Source organism: Chanodichthys erythropterus, chromosome 22 (assembly GCF_024489055.1).
Source record: "Chanodichthys erythropterus isolate Z2021 chromosome 22, ASM2448905v1, whole genome shotgun sequence".
NCBI classification, from domain to species: Eukaryota; Metazoa; Chordata; class Actinopteri; order Cypriniformes; family Xenocyprididae; genus Chanodichthys; species Chanodichthys erythropterus.
Genome location: NC_090242.1, coordinates 19473036 through 19494612, shown reverse-complemented (window position 1 = coordinate 19494612; position 21577 = coordinate 19473036). Strand labels below are relative to the sequence as shown.

The 21577-nt window shown below is 35.8% G+C and overlaps 1 protein-coding gene across 2 annotated transcripts; it reads left to right on the top strand.

Moving 5' to 3' along the window:
* The first annotated feature begins 1886 nt into the window (after positions 1 to 1886).
* Positions 1887 to 16640, top strand: wdr5 (WD repeat domain 5). 2 transcript variants are annotated; one of them, XM_067375465.1, is made up of 14 exons: positions 1887 to 2067; positions 3214 to 3344; positions 3535 to 3643; positions 5599 to 5672; positions 5777 to 5866; positions 6074 to 6163; positions 6246 to 6329; positions 6469 to 6524; positions 6621 to 6667; positions 10092 to 10167; positions 10347 to 10380; positions 10468 to 10542; positions 10700 to 10787; positions 15039 to 16640. In XM_067375465.1, exons 2-14 carry the CDS (start codon positions 3264 to 3266, stop codon positions 15137 to 15139), a joined length of 1005 nt encoding a protein of 334 aa, XP_067231566.1. In that variant the 5' UTR covers positions 1887 to 2067; positions 3214 to 3263; the 3' UTR covers positions 15140 to 16640. The 2 variants fall into 2 exon arrangements, with proteins under 2 accessions (XP_067231566.1, XP_067231565.1); XM_067375464.1 differs by having other exon boundaries at positions 3210 to 3344.
* The last annotated feature ends 4937 nt before the right edge of the window (positions 16641 to 21577 follow it).

Genomic DNA, 21577 nt, shown 5'->3' with positions numbered 1-21577 from the left:
TACAAATTATCATAGGTCATTGTCTAGCAGTGTATTTGATTTATTAAATGCAATAGTGATGCAGAAACTTGTGAAAATGAGATCCAGGCAGTAAATAAAGTTGATGAAAAATAATTTATTCATTACAATTAAATTTAGCCTCACACACAAACTTTAATCGATAATGAAAATACTCAATAAAACCAAAAGGCAAGATAACCATCATAAAGTATCATAAAGTCAATAGTTAATAATAAAATTTAGAGTATTATATCTAATAGATGAAGATCAAAAAGAGCAATAATTAAGACATTTGCAGATAAGAGACAAGAAGTAGGAGAGCAAAGGAGGAAAAAGCTGAATTATCAATGACTTGGTCAGCTTTATACCATGAGCAAAAATTTACATCCCACTCAAATTGATGTTTTGTTCTAAAAGAAAAGGTTAATTTCACCCATTACGTCATCTACTGATCCAGTGTCAAAAATAGTTGTTTTTATCCCTTATAGGGAATTTTGCAAATGTCAGCAGACATATTTTGATCAGATTCAAATGAGCAATAATTCTGAAAAACATCACTTCTGTAATACTTGGCAGGCGTCCAAAACCTGTCACACTGGAGCACTTGAAGAGCACTTGAACATAACAAGCATAGTCTCTTAAATATAAAATAACTATAAGGGTACAATAACAAGTAAATACTTGGAAATATCATAAGAATTAATATATAAAGTAGGAGTACATGAATATATGAAAGCAAAAGTAAAACTGCTAAATCATAAGCCATAAATGATTAAAAATAAATATTAATAAAAATGCATGAATATGAATATTGACCATTTCGGATCCATCAAATAGATAAGATAAGAAAAAAAAATAAAAGCTTTTAATTAGGCATAGGTCTGAAAAAAAAAAATAGTATTACACTTGACATTTCTGTCTTCCTCACTTTTGAAATGATGGCTATGCCACCTGACACAGACCCCCATCCTCACTGAGTGACCCCAGTCCTAAAATTTAAAAGCAATTATATATTGTTCAATAAAAAGACCCAATTTATTAAAAAAAAAAAAGTACATAAAAATAAAAAATATATATAAATATCTGTAAAATATCATTTGTAAAATACACTAGTCAACATTAGAAGTGGATCAAAACCTTTCATCAAAGTTGTCCTAAAACCTTCTTCTTAGGACAACTTTAATGAACTTTTTTGATCCACTTCAAATGTTGACTAGTGTATTTTGTTTATATTAAAGGGACAGTTCACCCAAATATAATGTATGATATAATATATATGATTTTCTTTGTTCTGCTGAACACAAATCTGCTTGGTTACAAACATTCTTCCAAATATATTAATTTGTGTTCAGCAGAACAAAGAAAATCATACAGGTTTGGAACTACTTGAGGTAAATGATGACAGTTTTTATATTTGGGTGAGCTATCCCTTTAAGTTATATGTTACTTTGTTCTTTGTTTTTTTCACCTACTCGCTACAGCATACTGTATTATTTTATTTATTTAAATCAAATTTATTTATTTATTTATTTATTTAGAGCACCCCCATAGCACTCACTGTACCCAATTTGAAAACCCGTAATACCGTATTTATAATACTGTAGTAGTATTATAAGTAATATTTGACCACATAAGAAAAATATTTATATACTTAATATATCTGAAATAGTTCTTATATGGTCAAAAATTACTTATAATATTACTGTGGTAATGCTAATGACACTATATATATAGCTACATTTTTTAAATAATAATTAAAATATTTATAACGATCAAAAATACTTGCAAAATATTGTGCACTGTACGGTCTGGCTAGGCGTTTGAAAAAATGTCCCTCTTGGTCTGCCGTTGAGGTTTGCGCATGCGGAGTTGTTGTCACTGCCACATTACCGCCTGAGCCTGCGGTGAAGAGGTGCTCATCCACCATCGTATTCAGCACGATCACTTGATCTTTGCATGATCAAAACGGCCTGGCGAGCGATTAATGAACAAATCTCCATCCAAACCCAGCAGTGGACTCATACCAGAAGCCCAAAGCAGCTCTTATTACCTCCTCAGCTGCCGCTGGTGAGTGATTTTACGCGCTGCTTTTGTTGTCTGAATGTATGGGTAGAGAGAGAAACATGTGAGCAGAGAAAAGACATTCATCAATTTGTACGTTTATGTTATGGGGGATGGGACGGGCGACTGAAACGATCGCGGCAAAACCATGAATTGAACACGAAGATGTGTAAATTACTTAGATCAAATGTGCTGCAGGTGATCCATCGTTTCTCTGAGGCCCTGTCTCTCAGATAGCCTAGCTGCTAACAGTGATGCTGTTTTCACTGATCTGACACAGACACGAGCTTTGTAAATTATATCTACGTTTTAGCTTTGGTGTTCATTCAAATGATTTTAGACTTGGGTCAATGTCCCATTGCCAACAGTCTTGCCATGCATGTTGTGGAGATGTGGAGTCTACCTGTTTTCTACTACTTTTATCATTAGTGTACAATTAACAAATTGTTTGTTCAGATGGGTCATGTACATTGTGTTTACATGTATAGGTGTGCTTAAAACAGCATGTGCTCCTTCCAGAATGTGAAAGATTGCAAAATTGTACAAGTTCTTCATGTTATTTATGTAAAATAATAATAATAATAATAATTTAAATGGATCTAATTATTCTGTTTATTCGTTTACGTACCCTAGGTGCTTTATTTTGCAATTGTCCACAGTGGTAAAGTTGGGATCTCAACATCATATAGTGGGAAAAAGCTCAACAGAGCATGCTGGGAAATCAACATTTGTACACATGGAGGCTTTTTGTCAGTGGGGCAGATTCACAACCCTGGACAAACTAGGGACAATGATGCCGAGAAGCCAAAACACTATATTAAAATGTAATTTTAAGTATGTGGATATTTGAATGTGATTGTAAATTAAATGTATTATGTTACTATTTGGTTTGTAACAGATCCACATTAAATAGCTTAATTAGGACAGTACAAAATGCTTTTAGGTATTTCATATTCTGCAAGAAGTACATTTGCCAAGGTAAATATACAAACGTATGCAGAACTGTATGATATTCATACCGGATAGATTTTGTGAAAACCAACCAGTTAGCCTATATAGTCAAGTCAAGTCAAATTTATTTATTGTTTATTTATTTATTGGCCAAATTAGAAGACTTTCACACTCATCAGTACTTCTCTGTTGGACAGTCAGGTTGACGTTGAACTTGCTTCTGTGAACCATTTCTCTCTAACTTGGTCGCCATGGCAACTGAGGAGAAGAAACCAGACACAGAGGCTACTAAAACACAGCCGGCATCAGCTGCCTCTGCCAGCCAGAGCAAGGTAAAAACATTGCTGGGAACGTCCATCTGCGCCATAGTTTTCGGCTTGGTTTTGGATGATTTTTATGTTGTGTAACAGATATACCGGTATATAAATGGTATAGCAGCTTTATAACTAAAATGTGCTTATCTGTGACAATATCTTGTATCCTTATTGTGTCATTAATGATGTGTGTTCTGCTCCATCTCAGTCAGCACCTGTGAAGCCAAACTACACCTTGAAATTCACACTGGCTGGTCATACAAAAGCAGTCTCTTCTGTCAAGTTCAGTCCAAGTGGGGAGTGGCTCGCCAGCTCATGTAAGTACTTGTAATAATACAGCACTCATACTCGTATAGAATATTTGTTGCATATAAAACAGGGCTTCTCAAAATTGCTTTTGTCAGTCAAACCCCTTTGACATAAAATATTTATATTTATACATAAATGTATTATTATTATTGTAAACTTATAAAAATGAAGACAGAAATGTACTTGTGTAAATCTTGTTCAAAAGTTTGGGTTCCTGTTTTTAAAAGAAGTGTCTTATGCTCACCAAGGCTGCATTTATTTGTTTAAAAAAAAAAAAACTAATATTGTGAAATATTATTACAATTTAAAATAACGGATTTCTATTTGAATATATTTTAAAAAGTAATTTTTTGCTGTGATGGACAGCTGAATTTTTAGCATCATTATTCTAGTCTTCAGTGTCACATGATCCTTCAGAAATCATTCTAATATGCTGATTTGCTGCTTGAGTAAGATTTTTTTAATTTATTTTTTTAAAAGAAATTAATACTTTCATTTAGCAATGATGCATTATATTGATCAAAAGTGTCAGTAAAGACACTCATAATGTTACTAAATATTCTATTTCAAATAATTGTTGTTCTTTATCAAAGAACATGTTTTTCTGTAATTAATCACAAGTTTTTAATATATTTTTCTATTAATATATTTGTGTAATATTTTCACATTGAATCTAAATAATGTAGAAACAACATAAACATAGTATATTTTAAATATTTGTTTAATGGCGTGTTTTTTTTTTTTTTAACTAAGCACTGTGAATGAAGGACTCCATCACTGATTCCAGTACTGATACTGATGTCTCTCTTACATGACTTTTTTTTTGCCATTAATTAGAGCCACTCAACATTAAAGTCTAGTGAAAGCTATCTATTTTAACATTTAATAGGCTTATAATTAAAAATAACAACTTTTAATTTAAGTGAACAATCTTCACATAAACCCATTGTGATTAATGTCACATGTAACTGTGCTTTTAATGGTTTAAAGGGTTAGTTCACCCAAAAATGAAAATTGTCATTAATTACTCACCCTTATGTTGTTCCAAACCTGTAAGACAACCTCTTCGGAACTCAAGTGAAGATCTTTTTGTTGAAATCTGAGAGCTTTCTGTCCCTCCATAGACAGCTACACAACTGACACTTTGACGCTTCAAAAAGTTCATAAAGAAGTCGTAAAATTAATCTACATAAATTGAGCGGTTTAGTCCAATTTTTTTGAAGCGCGTGATATTTATGCGAATATTGTTTTAAATTCAGTTAAATTGTTATTTTTTAAAGCCTAATATATGTTGAAATTTATAGTTTTTAGTTATACTGTAATGTTGAATGTCTATAATTAATGTTTAAAAAAAATCATTACATTCGTAGAGACATCAGTACCAGTATTAGTATCGGTGATACTGGCCTTTTTTCATAGAAAGATGCCATTAAAGAAACATTTGAAAATATACTGCCTTTGTCTTTTGTACATTAATTTGGTGAGTAACTGTGAAATTATTACAATACAAAAATTTTAAAAACTCCAATGTTTTAAATCATGATTAATTACAGAAAAAATGTGTGATTTAATCAATTGACAGCACTAATACAGTAATGTTTATAATCTTTATAGCAAAACAAGTTGGAAATTATGCAAATGTGAAAATAAAGTGGTCCTGGTGCACATTGTGTTGCTAAATGCATGTTATAAGTGACATGCAGAGTGGTAGTTTGTGTGGAGCAGCATTTACTGCAAACCAAGCCTTTGTAAATGGACACAGTACACTTCACTCTGAAAGACACAGTGCATCTGACTAAATTGCAGCCTTTTGAGATTTTAAAATCGCACTAAGCTATATTATTGCTTCAATTTTATTGTAATTGCAGCCCAATTTATTTTTTATTTCAACACTTGAATTTAATTATTAGCTAAGCTTAATGAATTTATTTGTTTGTTTTTTTTTTTGTCCTCTGTCATCCAGCTGCTGATAAGTTGATAAAAATATGGGGTGCATATGATGGCAAGTTTGAGAAAACGATATCTGGACACAAACTTGTGAGTATCTCAAAAGATCCATGATCTCAGAGTAGTGCTACTTTTACTGTATGAGGTTTATGTGACCTAATTTTTTTTTTTTTTTTTTTTTTTCTCACCTGTAGGGCATCTCAGACGTGGCATGGTCCTCTGACTCCAACCTCCTGGTCTCAGCTTCCGATGACAAGACTCTGAAGATCTGGGATGTGAGCTCTGTAAGTCAACATCACTAAGCTGAACCTTTTAATTTACAATGTAAAGCATCTGAGTTGTTGAAATCAAGTGCATTGAATATATAGAGCCTATGTTCATCCTGTTAGTTATTTTCAGACAGATGGGAATACAAAAAAAGATTCAATTTATTACAGCACAATTTATCATATTCAGGACCTTTCCCCTTTCTTTTTTTTTTATATCACCAGGGAAAGTGTTTAAAGACACTGAAGGGTCACAGCAACTACGTATTTTGCTGTAACTTCAACCCCCAGTCCAATCTCATTGTATCTGGATCTGTAAGTCCATTCACAATCATTTGTCATTTTAAAACTTTGTTAATTCAGGCATACAACATGCTAATTAATATCTCCACGACAGTTTGATGAAAGCGTGAGGATTTGGGATGTGAAAACGGGGAAATGTCTGAAGACGCTGCCAGCGCACTCGGATCCCGTCTCTGCGGTACGTGTTTTTTGTTTTGTTTTGTTTTTTAACTTGACCTATGATGATCATATATATATATATATATATATATATATATATATATAATTTTTTTTTTTTTTTTTTTTTTATTGTAAATTTGTATTTGTTTTTATTTTAGGTTCATTTCAACAGAGATGGTTCATTGATTGTGTCCAGCAGTTATGATGGACTTTGGTAAGTGAGCTTTTGCTGTGAAATTTTTTTTGAGAAGATGTCAGAATGTCAGATGCATAACTAACAACCATACCCACTTTTTTGACATTTAAACAGCCGTATCTGGGACACAGCATCAGGCCAGTGCCTTAAAACGCTTATCGGTAAGTGGACCATTGTTTTATATAAAATAACTTGTTCAGACTAGTTTTAAAGGCAACAATTTGTCTAAAAGTTGAGAATTTAACTTATGCACAAAATTAGAATATCGCATAAAACATTTGTGAATAAAGCACCGTTTTCATCCCATGTGTTCAAGGTAACAAAATATTTACTTTTTGGGAAATTGCCGCAAAATATCTGTAATAAAAATGAAAGTTGCTGCAATTGGAGAAGCCACTCTTGGCTCTCTTTTCGTACATAATAAATGACTTGCAGCTCAGAGCTCACAGGTGAAATGCAACAAATGCTGTCGTGTTATCATCCATCCTGATGCCTGGTACCATTCATTATACACAATAGTGTTGCACGATATACCGGTACTAGAAAGGTATCGCGATACCCTGCTTTTAGAAACGGTACGGTTCTTCATTTTATTAGTACCGGTACTTTGAATGCCAGCTGTATTTCCTAATGTGCGACAGCAGGGAGCAGTGTGTGTGCAGCGCGCTGCTTCTGAGGCACATTGAGTGCGTGTTTATTCCTGTCAACTGCGCAACCGCAGATTCACAAAGCAAAATATGGCATTATTTTGCTTACATTGCCGACAGTCAGGGCAAGCCCACGGACACCACAAAGCCCGTCTGCAAAATACGTTACAAAATAACGCAAGCGAAGGGAGCATCCAACTTGCCAAACATCCCGATTTGTACAGAGAATTTAAAGAGCGACAGGTTAGTGAATGTGATACCAGCGTTATGTTTATGCTCTCAAAAATTAAATGAGTGTTATTTATATTACTCATGCAAGCAGACATCCGCAAAGAGGTGTATTATTGAGTCTAATAAGTGATATCTGGTTGCTAAAATAAAATTAATTTTAAAAAACAAATATGTGAAGGGACTATACAATTATATTAAACCAATTTATGCTTTAATAACATTGCTCTAATTATTTACAGTAATCAATATTCTCACTGTCAAAACACTTACATGCAGGGCTTGATGACAGCCACTCCCACTAGCCACTTTGGCGAGTTGAATATAATTTAAGTTTACAGCCAAATGGTCGTCGAAGATCGTCGTAGCACAAAATTACAATCCAATCACACAATTCGTTATTTACATGCAGTTAGTGAAGGAGGGATAGGCGGAATTGCGCTGAATGACACACAACAGAAGAGCTCTCTCGCGTGCGCTCTCTCTCTCTCTCTCTCTCTCTCTCTCTCTCTCTCTCTGTCTGTCGCGCGCGCGATCAGTTTTCCTCGCGTCTGAATAGTCAAATACACGTGCACACAGATGTCTAAATGTCCATCATGTGGAGTATCTCGCGTGAATACAGTCGGTTATGGCTTAAGTGGACGTAAACAGGTGGGTAATAACTGGATATTTGTCAGTTACGTCCATGCATTCAGCAGCCCAATTAAATAGGCCTGTCCATCATTAATGTTAATCAAACAACAAAAGCTGTTAAATATGTTAAATAAACCTAGTGTATCTGAAAAAAGATTATTTTTAATTTACTACTGTTTTTGTAATTTGCTTCTTTGTTCTTTTATATAGCATAACACAAATAACTTGTTCTCATACTAGCTCATGCTCATACATTGTCCACCTCTTGCCCACCTGTACATACCAGCTGATATAAAATGTAATCTTGATTTGGGTGGTCAGTCTGCATTTAAAAGTTTGAAAGTGTTTTAAATCTTCTAAATCAAGTAAAATGACTCAAAGTAATTTAAGCATAAAAAAGTCAGCTTTAATCATATAAAATGTAATTTACCAACATCAAAATTGTGGCCAATAAAAATGCTGAGTGGCTAGTTACTTTGGGAAACCACTAGCCACAGTTCTGTCATATGTTATTTATTTACTTTTCCTACTGTTTTAGGTTTTTGCCATAGTATCGTTTAAGTATCGGTATCGTGATACTGAAGTTGGGTATCGTATCGAAGTCAAAATTTTGGTATCGTGACAACACTAATACACAATCATTTTGATGACAGACATTGGCTCTCGAATTCCAGAATGATCAAACCAACATTTGAGATGCTGTGCATTGAAATTGGTCTGCCTCCTCTGTTGAGGCAGACTTTTTTGTTGTGCATCAAGGGATTCATTTGATTAAATTTGTTTTCATTATAATTTATGCACATGTATTCTTATTGAATGAAAAATTATGCACCTCAATTGAGCACAAATTTATTTTCATCCAGCTTTTCTCAAAGAAAGCATATACAGTAGGCAACCTAGGGCACGCAGAGCGGTAATCACGGGAGAGGTGTATGTATTTCATTCAGATAATGTACCTCGTACCTGCATACAGATCTACTTTTTGAGGTAATCATTCCTCATAGTAACGCAGCTTGTTTTATTAAGTTATACATTATAAATACTATTAAAGTGTGAGAATTAAACTGCACAAGTCAATGAAAGAGTGCAGCTCTGACAAACCATTAGTGCATCACGCGCACACAAGTTACTGACTAACAGCTTACAGCTTGTTCATAGTCAATGCTATAAATTTCTGAGATATTCAACAAAGTATATTAAGTTGTATTAAACATTCTACACAAACGGAATGACTGATGCATGTGGAAACTTCATTCATGCATACCTGGTCATTTCATGTGTGTTTGCTCTGATTGCATAGCTATCCAGTTGTGAAAAGGGCCTTTTTTCGCATTTGTCCAAATTAACCTGGACAAAATGCATCTGGTTGTTGAAATTTTACTTCTCCTAAAATGGTAAGCTAAACATGCAAGAGTGTGTTTTATAGCGGCTTTCGGTACCCAAATATGACAGGGCAACTTCAACACGCATCGGGGAGGAGTAGCTGAGCCGACGTGTAAACAGCGTCAAATCCTGAAATTCAACATGCAGTCCTTTTCATTAAAAGTAGTGACACTAAATGATCCTACCAGTGCTGATGCCGCTCTTTATCCAGTTGCAGTCTTTGATCTTGAAATTGGCTGACGATAAAGAAAATGAAGCTCATATCTTGTTTGAACTCTGTTAAATTTGAATATAGCATGGAAATTGAAGATTAGATTTATATTCCTTTTGCGGAGACACATTTAAGTTGCCAAGTGTAAATGGAACAGTTTTAACAAAATGGATGGCTATCCGATAAGTTAAAACTCATGAATGACCAGGTGTAAATAGGCCTTCAAAGTCTAATTTAAACCTGAAAACAAACTAAAGGATTTTGACAAATGTAAAACAATTTTATAATAAATTGCTTCAGATATATTTAAGGTTCTGCACTATTTCTATGTTAGCCATTAAGAATATTTAATATGTTTATGTGCATTTATACATGGGGGAGGGGGTGGATTAACTTAAGAATGGGACTTCATGGCAGAAAGGTTGCTTACCCCCTGATATACAGGCATTATAAATAATGTATACATTCACAAATATTTAACAGATGATGACAACCCACCTGTGTCATTTGTGAAATTCTCCCCCAATGGCAAATACATCCTGGCTGCCACTCTGGATAAGTGAGTCATAGACTTCCTTTTATTCTGAGCCTTTTTTTTGCTGCTCATTCTTTTAAAAAGAAAAGAGAGAAAGAGAGAGAGAGAGAGAGAGAGAGAGAATAGTCACGAAGTAGTAATTTATATTAATCCATGGCCTTTGAAAAGACTCATACGTTTTTTTTTTTGTGTGTGTGTTTTAGCACTTTGAAGCTTTGGGACTACAGCAAAGGAAAGGTTAGAGTTTTTCTGTTTAGTTTGTGCAATGTTTAATTATAAAAAAAGCTCAGTCTGTGTATAACAATACTCTTTTCTCTTGTTTAGTGTTTGAAAACCTATACTGGTCATAAAAATGAGAAGTACTGCATATTTGCTAATTTCTCCGTGACTGGTGGAAAGGTATGTAGGCTTTACACTATACTAAACGGTTGCTTACCATAACGCACTAACACAGGCTATCAGCAAAATCATGAATTTTGTGTTGTTCAGAAGTATTAAACTATTATTGCCGAAAGTGATTTTACATTTTGAAAGAGTTTTCTTTTTTTCTTTTTAGTGGATAGTCTCTGGCTCAGAGGACAACATGGTCTATATCTGGAACCTTCAGACCAAGGAGATTGTACAGAAACTACAGGGGCACACAGGTAGGAGCAGTTTAAACATTACCTGCTAATAGCTTCAGCTGAGCAGTGCTAAATTTGAAAATTGCTTTTATTTCAGTAATTCTTTGTTTTTTGATTGTCATATTTAATCATTTACTCCATAAAATGGCGTTTAGTTGTTGCACAATTATCATCACACATACACGTATACAAGTTCAGCAAAAAAGAAAAAAGAAACATCCCTTTTTCAGGATAATGTATTGTAAAGATAATTTTATAAAATCCAAATAAGCTTTACAGATCATTATTGGAAAAGGTTCAAACAATATTTTTCATGCTTGTTCACTGAACTGAAGAATTATTGCACATGCCCCTGTGGAACAATCCCTAAGACACTAAAGGTGATGATACATGGGACAACTTTTTGAGCAATATTGCCGGGCAATGTTGCCAAGCAACGTTGCTTGGGCACTTTCCCATTGAGAATGAGCAACAAATTTATATCTGGATACGTTAGATTGGTTGTGGGCAATTTTTTTGAGATCCTCCAATCAGAATGTTAGCAGCCGATCACGTGACTGGTTCGGAGATTTCAGAAAAAAATTCAAACGAGATGACTGCCTCTCAGCGGCAGTGGAGCGGAGAAAAAGAGTGTGAACGTATCTTTTTACGCTAGTAATTTGTCATGCGTCAACCCAAAACAGGGAATTTACCTCATATATTGCTTGAAATACCAACAACTGTCCAAAGTAATGCATGTAAGGTGTAATCAAGCCACTGAATGTTTTCAGTTAAATACTAAAAAGACGGAGTTAATTTAACGTCTGTAGTAGACTTGTGCCGATATTCGGTAATGCAATAAATCGCGATAATGAATATGCACGATATCGGCACTTCAGAATACCGCAAATAATAATTTATTACCAATTATTAATATTTTTATAAGGCAATTAAGAATACTTTACCCATCAATCATATAAAATGCACAACACCGCTGTATTCTGCGTCAAAAGGACACACGCTCAGATGTAAACAATCCCAACGTGCACATGGCGGAACCAGTGAAGGAGACGAGCTGAATGAAAGTGCGCGTTCACTCTCTGACAGCAGAGGGCGCTGATGGAACAGCAGCGTGCAGCGGTTACCACGGAAACCGTGCAAACAAAGTAACTGCGCTAGTGAAGTTTTTAAAATGCTTCAAACAGCCATTCATTTTTTTTGTAATCTCAGTGTTTTTCATTACAGCACCAAATACTGAATACTTAAAAAAGACTTAAAAGGATATTTATTTTCAAACCTAAACATTTTTATATTTTAATCAGGACTACAACATGCCCTAATTATTAGAAATGTTCAGATTATTTGTTATTGTTCAGTAAAACTTTGAAAACATACAGCTTCATTAGCTAACATGTTAATTCATTATCAGTAAACTGACAATAAAAATATACTTATAAAGTATTTATTATTATTAATTAATGTTAATTTCTTAGTTACTGTTTAATAACATTACAAAAATTAAAATAACTTATTTAATGTACCTGAGATAAAACTAACAATGATCAGTTGTGTTTCTAAACTAACATTAACAAAAAATAACACTTTCTGTATCAAATGTAGCTATTGCTCAATCTTAGTTAATGCATTAAGTAGAGTGTTATCTGTTGTTCTTTATAGCCTAATTCTTTTGCATTTTAATCTGTTTGAAAATTTCAGTCAGAGTTGTTTTTGTTTTATTACAAAAAGAGTTCTTAAACCTGTTAAACTATGACAAAATGGTTTTGCAACTTATTTTAATACAGTGATAATACCGTATACCGGGATAAAAGCTTCATCAATTAATCGCAACATGAAAATTTGATACCGTCCCATGCCTAGTCTGTAGTAGCGTAGGCTGTAGGGCGTTTGGCACATGAATGTAGCTTTTGATGCGATCGACGCAGGTTCGAATCCGCCTTTTGCTGAACTCACTCTTCTCCCTTTTTCTATCACAAATCAGATCGGAAAGGCATTTATTTTGAATAAAAATGAAGAAAATATTTGAAAAGTTGAAATAAAGTGCCTATAATAAGGTATTTATTGGGTTGGCAATAGATTTGCTCCTCTCTGATTAGTTGCTGCCAACTGTCTGTTGCCCTGTGTCTCATCAGGTTGCCCGTTGACGGCAACATTGCCCAGCAATATTGCTCAAAAAGTTGCCACGTGTATCATCACCTTAACAGTTTACTGGTGCTAGACAATTAATGTCCCAGTTCCAATAACTTAGGACATTAAAACGGTCTTTCTACTGACTCCACAAGAAATATGCCCAGAGTCCCTGCTTACCTGAGTGAACATGCCATAGTTCTGCTGCAGGAGGCATGTGGACTGCAGATGTGGCCAGAGCAATAAACTGCAATGTCTGTAATGTAAGACGCCTAAGACAGTGCTAGAGGGATACAGGAAGGACAGCTGATCGTCCTTATAGTGGCAAACCATATGTCCCCTCAGACATGTTTGTAAACTTGCAAGTGCCTCTGTGGAAAAGGAAAAGTGGAGTGGAGGGACTCGTTATTTCATTTCTGGAATTCAATTCAAAGTTTTTGGGGGGTTTTTCATACAAATATTTACATGTTAAAATTTACACCCAAAAATGAAATTTCTGTCATTTACTCACCTCGTTCCACACCCGTAAGACCTTTGTTCATCTTCAGAACACAAATTAAGATATTTTTGATGAAACCCGAGAGGTATATGACTCCTCTATAGACAGCAATATAATCACCACTTTCAAGGTCCAGAAAGGTACTAAAGACATTGTTAAAACAGTCGACGTGACTGCAGTGGTTCAACCTTGTGACGAGAATACTTTTTGTGTGCAAAAGACAAAACAAAAATAACGACTTTATTCCTTCTCTTCCCTGTCATTATCCATGCACAGTTGATGCAGTAAGCACAGTGAAGCACATGTTTATGTCTGAATGCCTGCTCAGTATTGGCCAAAGCTGATCACGTGAGCAGTACGAAGCATGCATGTGATGCTGACACAGGAGCCGTCCAATAATGAGTCTGCGTTCTGAAGTAGAACCTGGAAGCGTTGGATGTAAACAACGTATGAGAATGACACAGAAGAGAAGATACCGCTGAATAAAGTCATTATTTTTGTTTTTGCGCACAAAAAAAATATGCTTGTCGCTTCATAACATTAAAGGGATAGTTCACCCAAAAATGAAAATTTGATGTTTATCTGCTTACCCCCAGGGCATCCAAGACTTTTTTTTTTCTTCAGTCGAACGCAAATTCTGATTTTTAACTGCAACCGCTGCTGTCTGTCAGTCAAATAATAGCAGTAGATGGGAACTTCAACTATAACAGTAAATAAAACTTGCTTAGACAAATCAAAATTAAACCCTGCGGCTCGTGACGGCACATTAATGTCCTAAGACACGAAACGATCGGTTTGTGCGAGAAACCGAACATTATTTATATAATTTTTACCTCTAATACACCACTATGTCCAACTTCGTTCAGCTTCCTGTGAGTGAGGTCAAAAAACGCATTTTGAAGACGGAAGTGATGTCTCGCCCATATACTTCAATGAGCGCGAGACATCACTTCCGTTGTCAGAGCGCGATCAGACCTCACTAGCCGGAAGCTGAACGAAGTTGGACATAGTGGTGTATTAGAGGTAAAAAATTATATAAATACTGTTCGTTTTCTCACACAAACCGATCGTTTCGTGTCTTAGGACATCAATGTGCCGTCACGAGCCGCAGGGTTTAATTTGGATTTGTCTGTGGAAGTTTTTTCGACTCTTATTGTTCAAGTTCCCAATCACTGCTATTATTTGACTGACAGACGGCAACGGTTGGAGTTAAAAATCATAATTTGCGTTCGACTGAAGAAAAAAAGTCATCTACATCTTGGATGCACTGGGGGTAAGCAGATAAACATCAAATTTTCATTTTTGGGTGAACTATCCCTTTAATGTTGAACCACTGTAGTCACATGAACTGTTTTAACAATGTCTTTAGTTCCTTTCTGGACCTTGAAAGTGGTGATTATATTGCTTGAGTCATATACCTCTCGGATTTCATCAAACATGTCTTAATTTGTGTTCCGAAGATGAACGAAGGTCTTACAGGTGTGGAACGACGTGAGGGTGAGTAATTAATGACAGAAATTTTACCCTTTAAGAAATTAAATGGAAAAAAGCTGTTGTAAGGAAGATGTTTATTTTTTCTGAATTTTTTAATAACTGCACTTTGTAGTTTGAAAATAATAATCTCATCTTGTTTTGTTTTTTTCTTGTAGATGTGGTGATCTCCACTGCATGTCACCCCACAGAAAATATCATTGCATCAGCAGCACTAGAAAATGACAAAACCATCAAACTTTGGAAGAGCGACTGCTAAGCCTCAAGCTTATTTTACTTTATTATTATTTTTTTAATTAATTTTGTACTATTCATTTTGTGGGGAGGGGGGAAGAGACTTTTGTTTTTCATTTGAAAAGGTTCATGCAGCGCTGTTCACATTGACATCAAGGCTTGGCAAGAGGATTGGTGAAAGCGCCCTACCCCGTCATACCCTCTCCTAACACAGCACCTCTCTCTCCACTCACGTGCACTAAAACAATCACTTTCTCTCTGCCTTGCCGCCAGCTCTCACTCATCAGTTTAAGCATCCAGCAAAACTGTAAATCTAGGCAGCTTTATTTGAAATCCACAGACCTGTTAGGACAAAGAGCATTCATGTCCTTTTCCTGTAAGTTTTGTAGAATCAGTGATGGTTTGCACACTTCCTGAAGCCAGCAGAATGCCTTTGGCACATTTTAAGTGGCCATTTTAACAAAAACGTTTGGAGTATTACATTTCTCTGCCTGATTTTGTCATTTCCATTAGCAATTTGCAGCTTCAATCCATTATTTGGCCAAAAAGAGGTTTCACAAACACCTAAAATACTTACTTTGACTTGCTGATGTCAAATCAAACCTCCATGTATGAAATGTGTTGTGTGGCAGAAGGATCTCTTGAACATCCACTATTTCATGTTTATTTCTGTACAGCATAAAATTGCAAATGTTAAAACGGCAATTAAAACAATTCATTGTGTTATAGTTGCTAAGCTACTTGTCTGACATCGTTTATGGTTTCCAGTGGCTTTTAGTGTCGTCTAGGCAGTGCTAACAATAAAACTCCTCTCTTTTGTTTTAAAGGCTTATTGCAGTTACAGACATAATGTATGCCAAAAGTTTACTTTATTCCTACAGCTGTAATTGTAACATCTTTGTTCATATCAGTTTTGGTGCTTTTGATAAAAAATAAAACTGTATAATACATCGGGATGGAGTAGCAGTTTGGTCAAAGAGTTTTCAAAGAAGCATTAGCAGTTAAAGGGAAAAGTTTCACGAACTATAGATATTCATTCTAAGCTACAATGAAAAATTCTTACCTGCACAATCTGGTAAAAGACAGTTTCTAACAATTGTTATGTGGTTACAATTACACAACATATGCAAGGAGGAGTGTTGCTGTGATCTGAATATGCCATAACCTTATATCTCGTGACCAAAAGCAGTCTCGATGTATTTAGAGCCTTGAGATGTTTTCTGTACCTGACACTTTGTACATATTTGCAGCTTCTCTGTTCTTTGATATGTTTACTTTTTGTTCTGTGGTCTTTTTAACTGTCTCAAGTAGCTGATAGTACTCCAAGACTGTTTTGTTTTATTTTTTTGCTTGATGTGGATGATGGTTTGGCATAAACCCATCCTCTGCTTCTGGACTCTCTCTGTTTCTTTGTTTTTGGTCAGATTTCCAGTGCACTGCAGTGATGACAGGGGCCGCATGAGGAATTGTATCTGTATTGCATTTAGTCACTTTGGACATGACCTGTGACTCAATAAAGATTTTTTTACCTGTATCGGTGCAACATTGTCCATGCATTCATACAACCGATGTAGTTAAATTATTACACTGTAAACCATAACACTCAAGATAATGGTTTGAGAAGGACAATCATAGCGTTTACACTGAAAAATTACAACTGCATTAAATACTATAAGATTCTTTAAATGTTTTTAAATTGGAATAAATGTTGGGGAAATGATTCTTTTAAACATGAAACATATTTTAGTTCACCATTTAGACTTAAACTGTTTGTTTAAATTCTTTAGAATCTGTCAGAGATCTGTCATGAGGCTAAACGTTCAAATGTTAACATATTTCAGCAATGTTACTTAGATAAATAGTGTACAGCATCTTTAAAAAGGCTTATGATAAAAACAAAATACTAAACACTTTCAAATTATAAAAAAGTGTGCAAATAGTCTATAGGCGAGTATATGCCTGTTTACTTAAGATTATTCATAAATGAATGATTTGCTTGATGTCAATGCAAAAATAACTTTATTTTATAACAGACTTGAAAACAAGACTCAAAAAGTAAAACTAATATTGTAAAACTGATAGTTATGATTTCTGAATACTGATTAGTTTAGACAAATTTGAAGCTGTTGTCAAAGAGTTGATACATGCAAACCTACAAGTACTACAGTCCTTAAAATCTATCTAAAAGAAGTTGCAAGAACGGGAATTATGGCAATCTCCACAATGTTATTCCCATTTTTCCCACATAAACAGTGGTGTTGGTTTCATCATACATGGTGCTGCTTAAAGGTGCTAAAGAGGATGTTTTGTTTTATACATTTTTGCAATATTGCTTGAAACTGTCTTTACTAACTGATAAAAGACTATTTATTAGGTGCACTGAAAGGAATAATATTAATATACATCATCTGTGCACGAGGGAGGGCCTTAAAAACATCAGCCAATTGATTGGCCCTCTGGCTTGTCAATCACTGCCATTATGTTCCTTGGGTCTCATTCATGAAACACGAGCAGAACGGATTTTTGTGTAAATCGGGTGTAAAGTGGTTCTGGCGTACATTTTCGGATTCATTAAAATGTTCGTATTTTCCAAATGTTAGTTGGCACGAAAGAAATCTACACCTGCTCCCAGCCATGCGTAAATAGTGCGTTTAACATCCGAACGTTTTGCTCATTAATGAGGCTGCATTTTAATTCACCTTAATAAGGTACATATTTACACAGCATTTTGAAAAAAATATTATATATAGTAATTACATACGTTTTTTCTTTTTACTTTTATTGTGAGAGCCAGTAATAGCGTCTGCAAACGGAGCACTTTAATCAAATAATTAATTTATTTCAATAGGGCTGGGCAAACTAATGGCCCCTTAATTGTTATGGAAATTGTGTCCTATAAAATGGCCAAAATCCTTCGTTTGGTGTCATAATATGATGCCCATATATAGTTGTCAGTCAGATTTAATGGGCGGGATTTATGGTAATTGAGAATGAGCGTGCACGCGCGTCCCATTTACGACTGATTGGAATTCATTAACACACACACACACATTTCACTATCACTTCTGACATTTACGAAGTATTTGTGAATCAGGAGCAGAGTTTTCGGGAAGGTCTCTTTACGCGCAAATCACTCACATATTTACTCGTATATTTATGAATGTTTCATGAATGAGACCCCTTGTGAGAGACGTGCGTGGCTCCGCACTCCAGTAACTTTCCACACTCCACAGGCGCCGCATGCAATGTTTTTGTCAGGAGTAACAACTGCAGATTATGAGTTCCCTGCGGTGAGTCCGACATAATGAATCCACTAACACAACACAGCGAATGCCGGTGGTAAACAAACACTCGTGTTCCAATACTTGTGCACGATTTTTGGGAGGCGTTCCCTTGAAATGAGCTGTGAAGGAGGGGGGTTGTTCTTACGCATGCGCTCATTTCAAAAACTCACTAACAGTCTTTGGATTCTCAGTCGACGAAAAAATCCTCATTAGCACCTTTAAAATGTTATTATGTTAATCACAATGACAATTAATTTACAACAAAACAATAGTTTTTTTTTTTTTATAGCTTTCACACCATGCTGCCCAAAAACATTTTAAACCATCCAAAGATGGTTTGGTGATCTTAAATTGTCTCACAGCCTGGTAAGGCTTGTCTGTTGACTTGTTTTAAAGTAGTTTTGGGTACTTTGCAAATCAGCAGAAAGCAGACCAGTGTTTGAAAATGTACAACATACAACTATAAAATGCAGTCACACTATCAGAACACATGTGCCACAAATACTACATCTTTTGGCTGAAAACGTTATTCTCCAAAATAACGTCCAGCAAAACTAATCTCGCCAGCTCGATGCATGAGAAATGAGAGCACAAACCGCCTCATAACCCTGTGCTTCTCCATTTTGTGCACTTGCTGCTTTTTAAACTGAACTTGCCCCTCTGAAGACTCTCTGCTGAATGGTTTGCACAGATTTGTAGCATCTGCTTAATAAATACATGTAAAGAAAAGCTGAAGCACTGCTTTTCTGCCTTCCCTCCTATGTTACAGTACCTGACTCCTCAGCTATGGCTGACATTTATCCCTGGTGAAACCATTCATGCTGTAAAATCTCCTCTAAAGTTGGTCTCACTGTAGGATCAGAAGTCAGGCAATGGCTTATCAAATCCTGGCATTCTGCACAAGTTTTCAAAAGAGCACAGGTTATCACGCTGGTGTTAAGTAACGTTGCCTAGTAACGTTCCCAGAACGTTTAGAGATGGTCATGACGTGGAGTTATTGGGGAATGTTATTTGGTGGACCTTCAGGGAACATTCAGGATGTTCTGGGAATGTTTAGGGGACTATTAGGACGTTCTGAAAACTTCCAAATGTTCTTTTTGTAAGACCAACAGAGGACCATATGGGAACATTCTGTTAATGTCCCAAATATCCTCTTTGTAACGTTCTTATGTGACCATAAAATAACAAAAATGGAACGTCACCCTGAAGTCATATGAGGAACCTTGAACTGCAGCACTTTCATTAGCAAAAGATGACAATTTAGGAACATCCCTAATGTTCTGTAAAGGTTCAGAATTTTTCTTCATCTTTAGAGAACTTTTAGGGATCGTTGAGCAAGGTCGTCATCTTCTATGTGGGCTGCAGCTTAAGCCGGGTTCACACTGTGCGATTTATAATAGTCCTTTGCGATGGTTACTTGTCAGACTGTACGAACATGATCCTCATGTCACACTGTGGGATCTCAGCTGTCATTAATGTCAGACTGCACGACAGTCAAAACGCATTAAAAACGGACGCGCACATGAAAACCTGTCCGGAGTTTTACATCATCAAAACATACACATTCGTTTACACACGGTTGCCAACTTTGGGACTTTGGCTGGAGTCAGACTTTGTAAAAAATTCTGTTTGCGCGTGTGCGGAGAAAATGTTTGGTAACCCTAATTTTAAAAATCAATGTCAGTCCATGTTTTAGTATCATTGGGGTGAAATAATTTATTTTATTTTTTGTCAGTTTTGTTACCTGACAGGGGCGGAGCCAGACATTGTAAACATTAGGGGCTTATTCCAAATCTATAGTTGTCCAAAGACATTTCAATTTTATATTAATAGCTTTAATGACACGAAATGAGCTTTTGTTGTCGTATGAAAATGTACATTATTTGACACTGTAATTTGTAATAGATTGTTGGATGTACCTCCGCTAGGGGGGTCCGGGGGTATGCCCCCCCCCCGGAAGAAAATTTTGTACATTTTAAGGTTAAATGCATCAATCTGGTGCACTCTGGAAACTCAAAATTAAGAGCTTCAACCCATGTACAGTGTGCAAATTGAACAAAGAAACAGCATTGACTTGTACCTGGACATTAAAAAGGGTTCAAACATTTTTTTTTTTTTTTTACAATACTTTTGTACTCATTTCTTTTTAAAAGATATCCTTGAGCTTTTATTTTGATCACCAGATCACCAGCTGATCGCGTGCACAAATGCGCGCTCTTCTCTTTAAAACACGCAGCACAGACAGACTGTATATATACTTAATCGCTGTCTTTTGCTGTTTTATAAAAGGCACAAAGCCATATCACAGTTTCGATTTTAGTTCGTTGGCAAAGTATGTTTTCAATTTTCAGTTCATTATGAAACGGTGGCGGCAGCAGAGGGTCATTAATGGAAAACACTGAATGAATGTATAGCTGATAAATGTGCTAAAGTTGTCATATCGGTTGTTATATAACAAAACGTATATAACGTACTCGGTTACTTACGTAACCTCGGTTCCCTGAGAGATAAGGGAACGAGTATTGCGTTGCAAACGCTATGAGAAAACTACTTTTATCGAGAAAATAACGGCAATGGTGTGTAAAGCAGAAGCAGCCTGGCCAGCGGCGGAGTGTGCACGATCCGGGAGTGCTAAAGACGTTCTGTGCTTGACGCTTTGGCCGCTCTGTATATTGAGTGCGCGCGCGCGCGGCCGGGGCTCTCTCTCACTTCTCACACGCAACTGACGTATCAGGTGCAAGGTTTTCAGCCAATCAACGATCAGAGAATACTGCAGTGAGAACGTTGTAGGGAGATGTAATAACTCCTCTCCTGACATTAATACGCTGTGGTCTAGTCATCAACAGAATGTAATGGATTGAAAGGGGAGAAGAATGGATTTTGGCGTGACATTTCTTGCGTGTGCGTGAGAGCGTGAGATTGATGCTGAAAGCGTGAGTGTCACGCCAGATGCGTGAGAGTAGACCTTTTTCACACTTCCGGGTTTTTGGCTTCCGGAATGAGCCACGCAGTGTAAAAGATTTTCCGGTTACAGTGATAGATAGCCTCGATCAGAACCAGTTCGGGAATCAAAGTCGTTTTACGAATTAAATGTCTTGAAAATGTTTGAACGGCCTTGGTGAATTATTGGTGAGACTACAGAGCTCGCATTAAGAGCTAAATTTAATAAATAATTTGAA

What these genes read in the sequence shown, in the direction of transcription:
- wdr5 (XM_067375465.1), top strand. Translation starts at nt 3,264, where the DNA reads ATGGCAACTGAGGAGAAGAAACCAGACACAGAGGCTACTAAAACACAG. An exon ending in AGATCTGGGATGTGAGCTCT is followed by an intron (nt 5,867 to 6,073) that starts GTAAGTCAACAT and finishes TTATATCACCAG; the next exon opens with GGAAAGTGTTTAAAGACACT. An exon ending in CTGGCTGCCACTCTGGATAA is followed by an intron (nt 10,168 to 10,346) that starts GTGAGTCATAGA and finishes TGTGTGTTTTAG; the next exon opens with CACTTTGAAGCTTTGGGACT.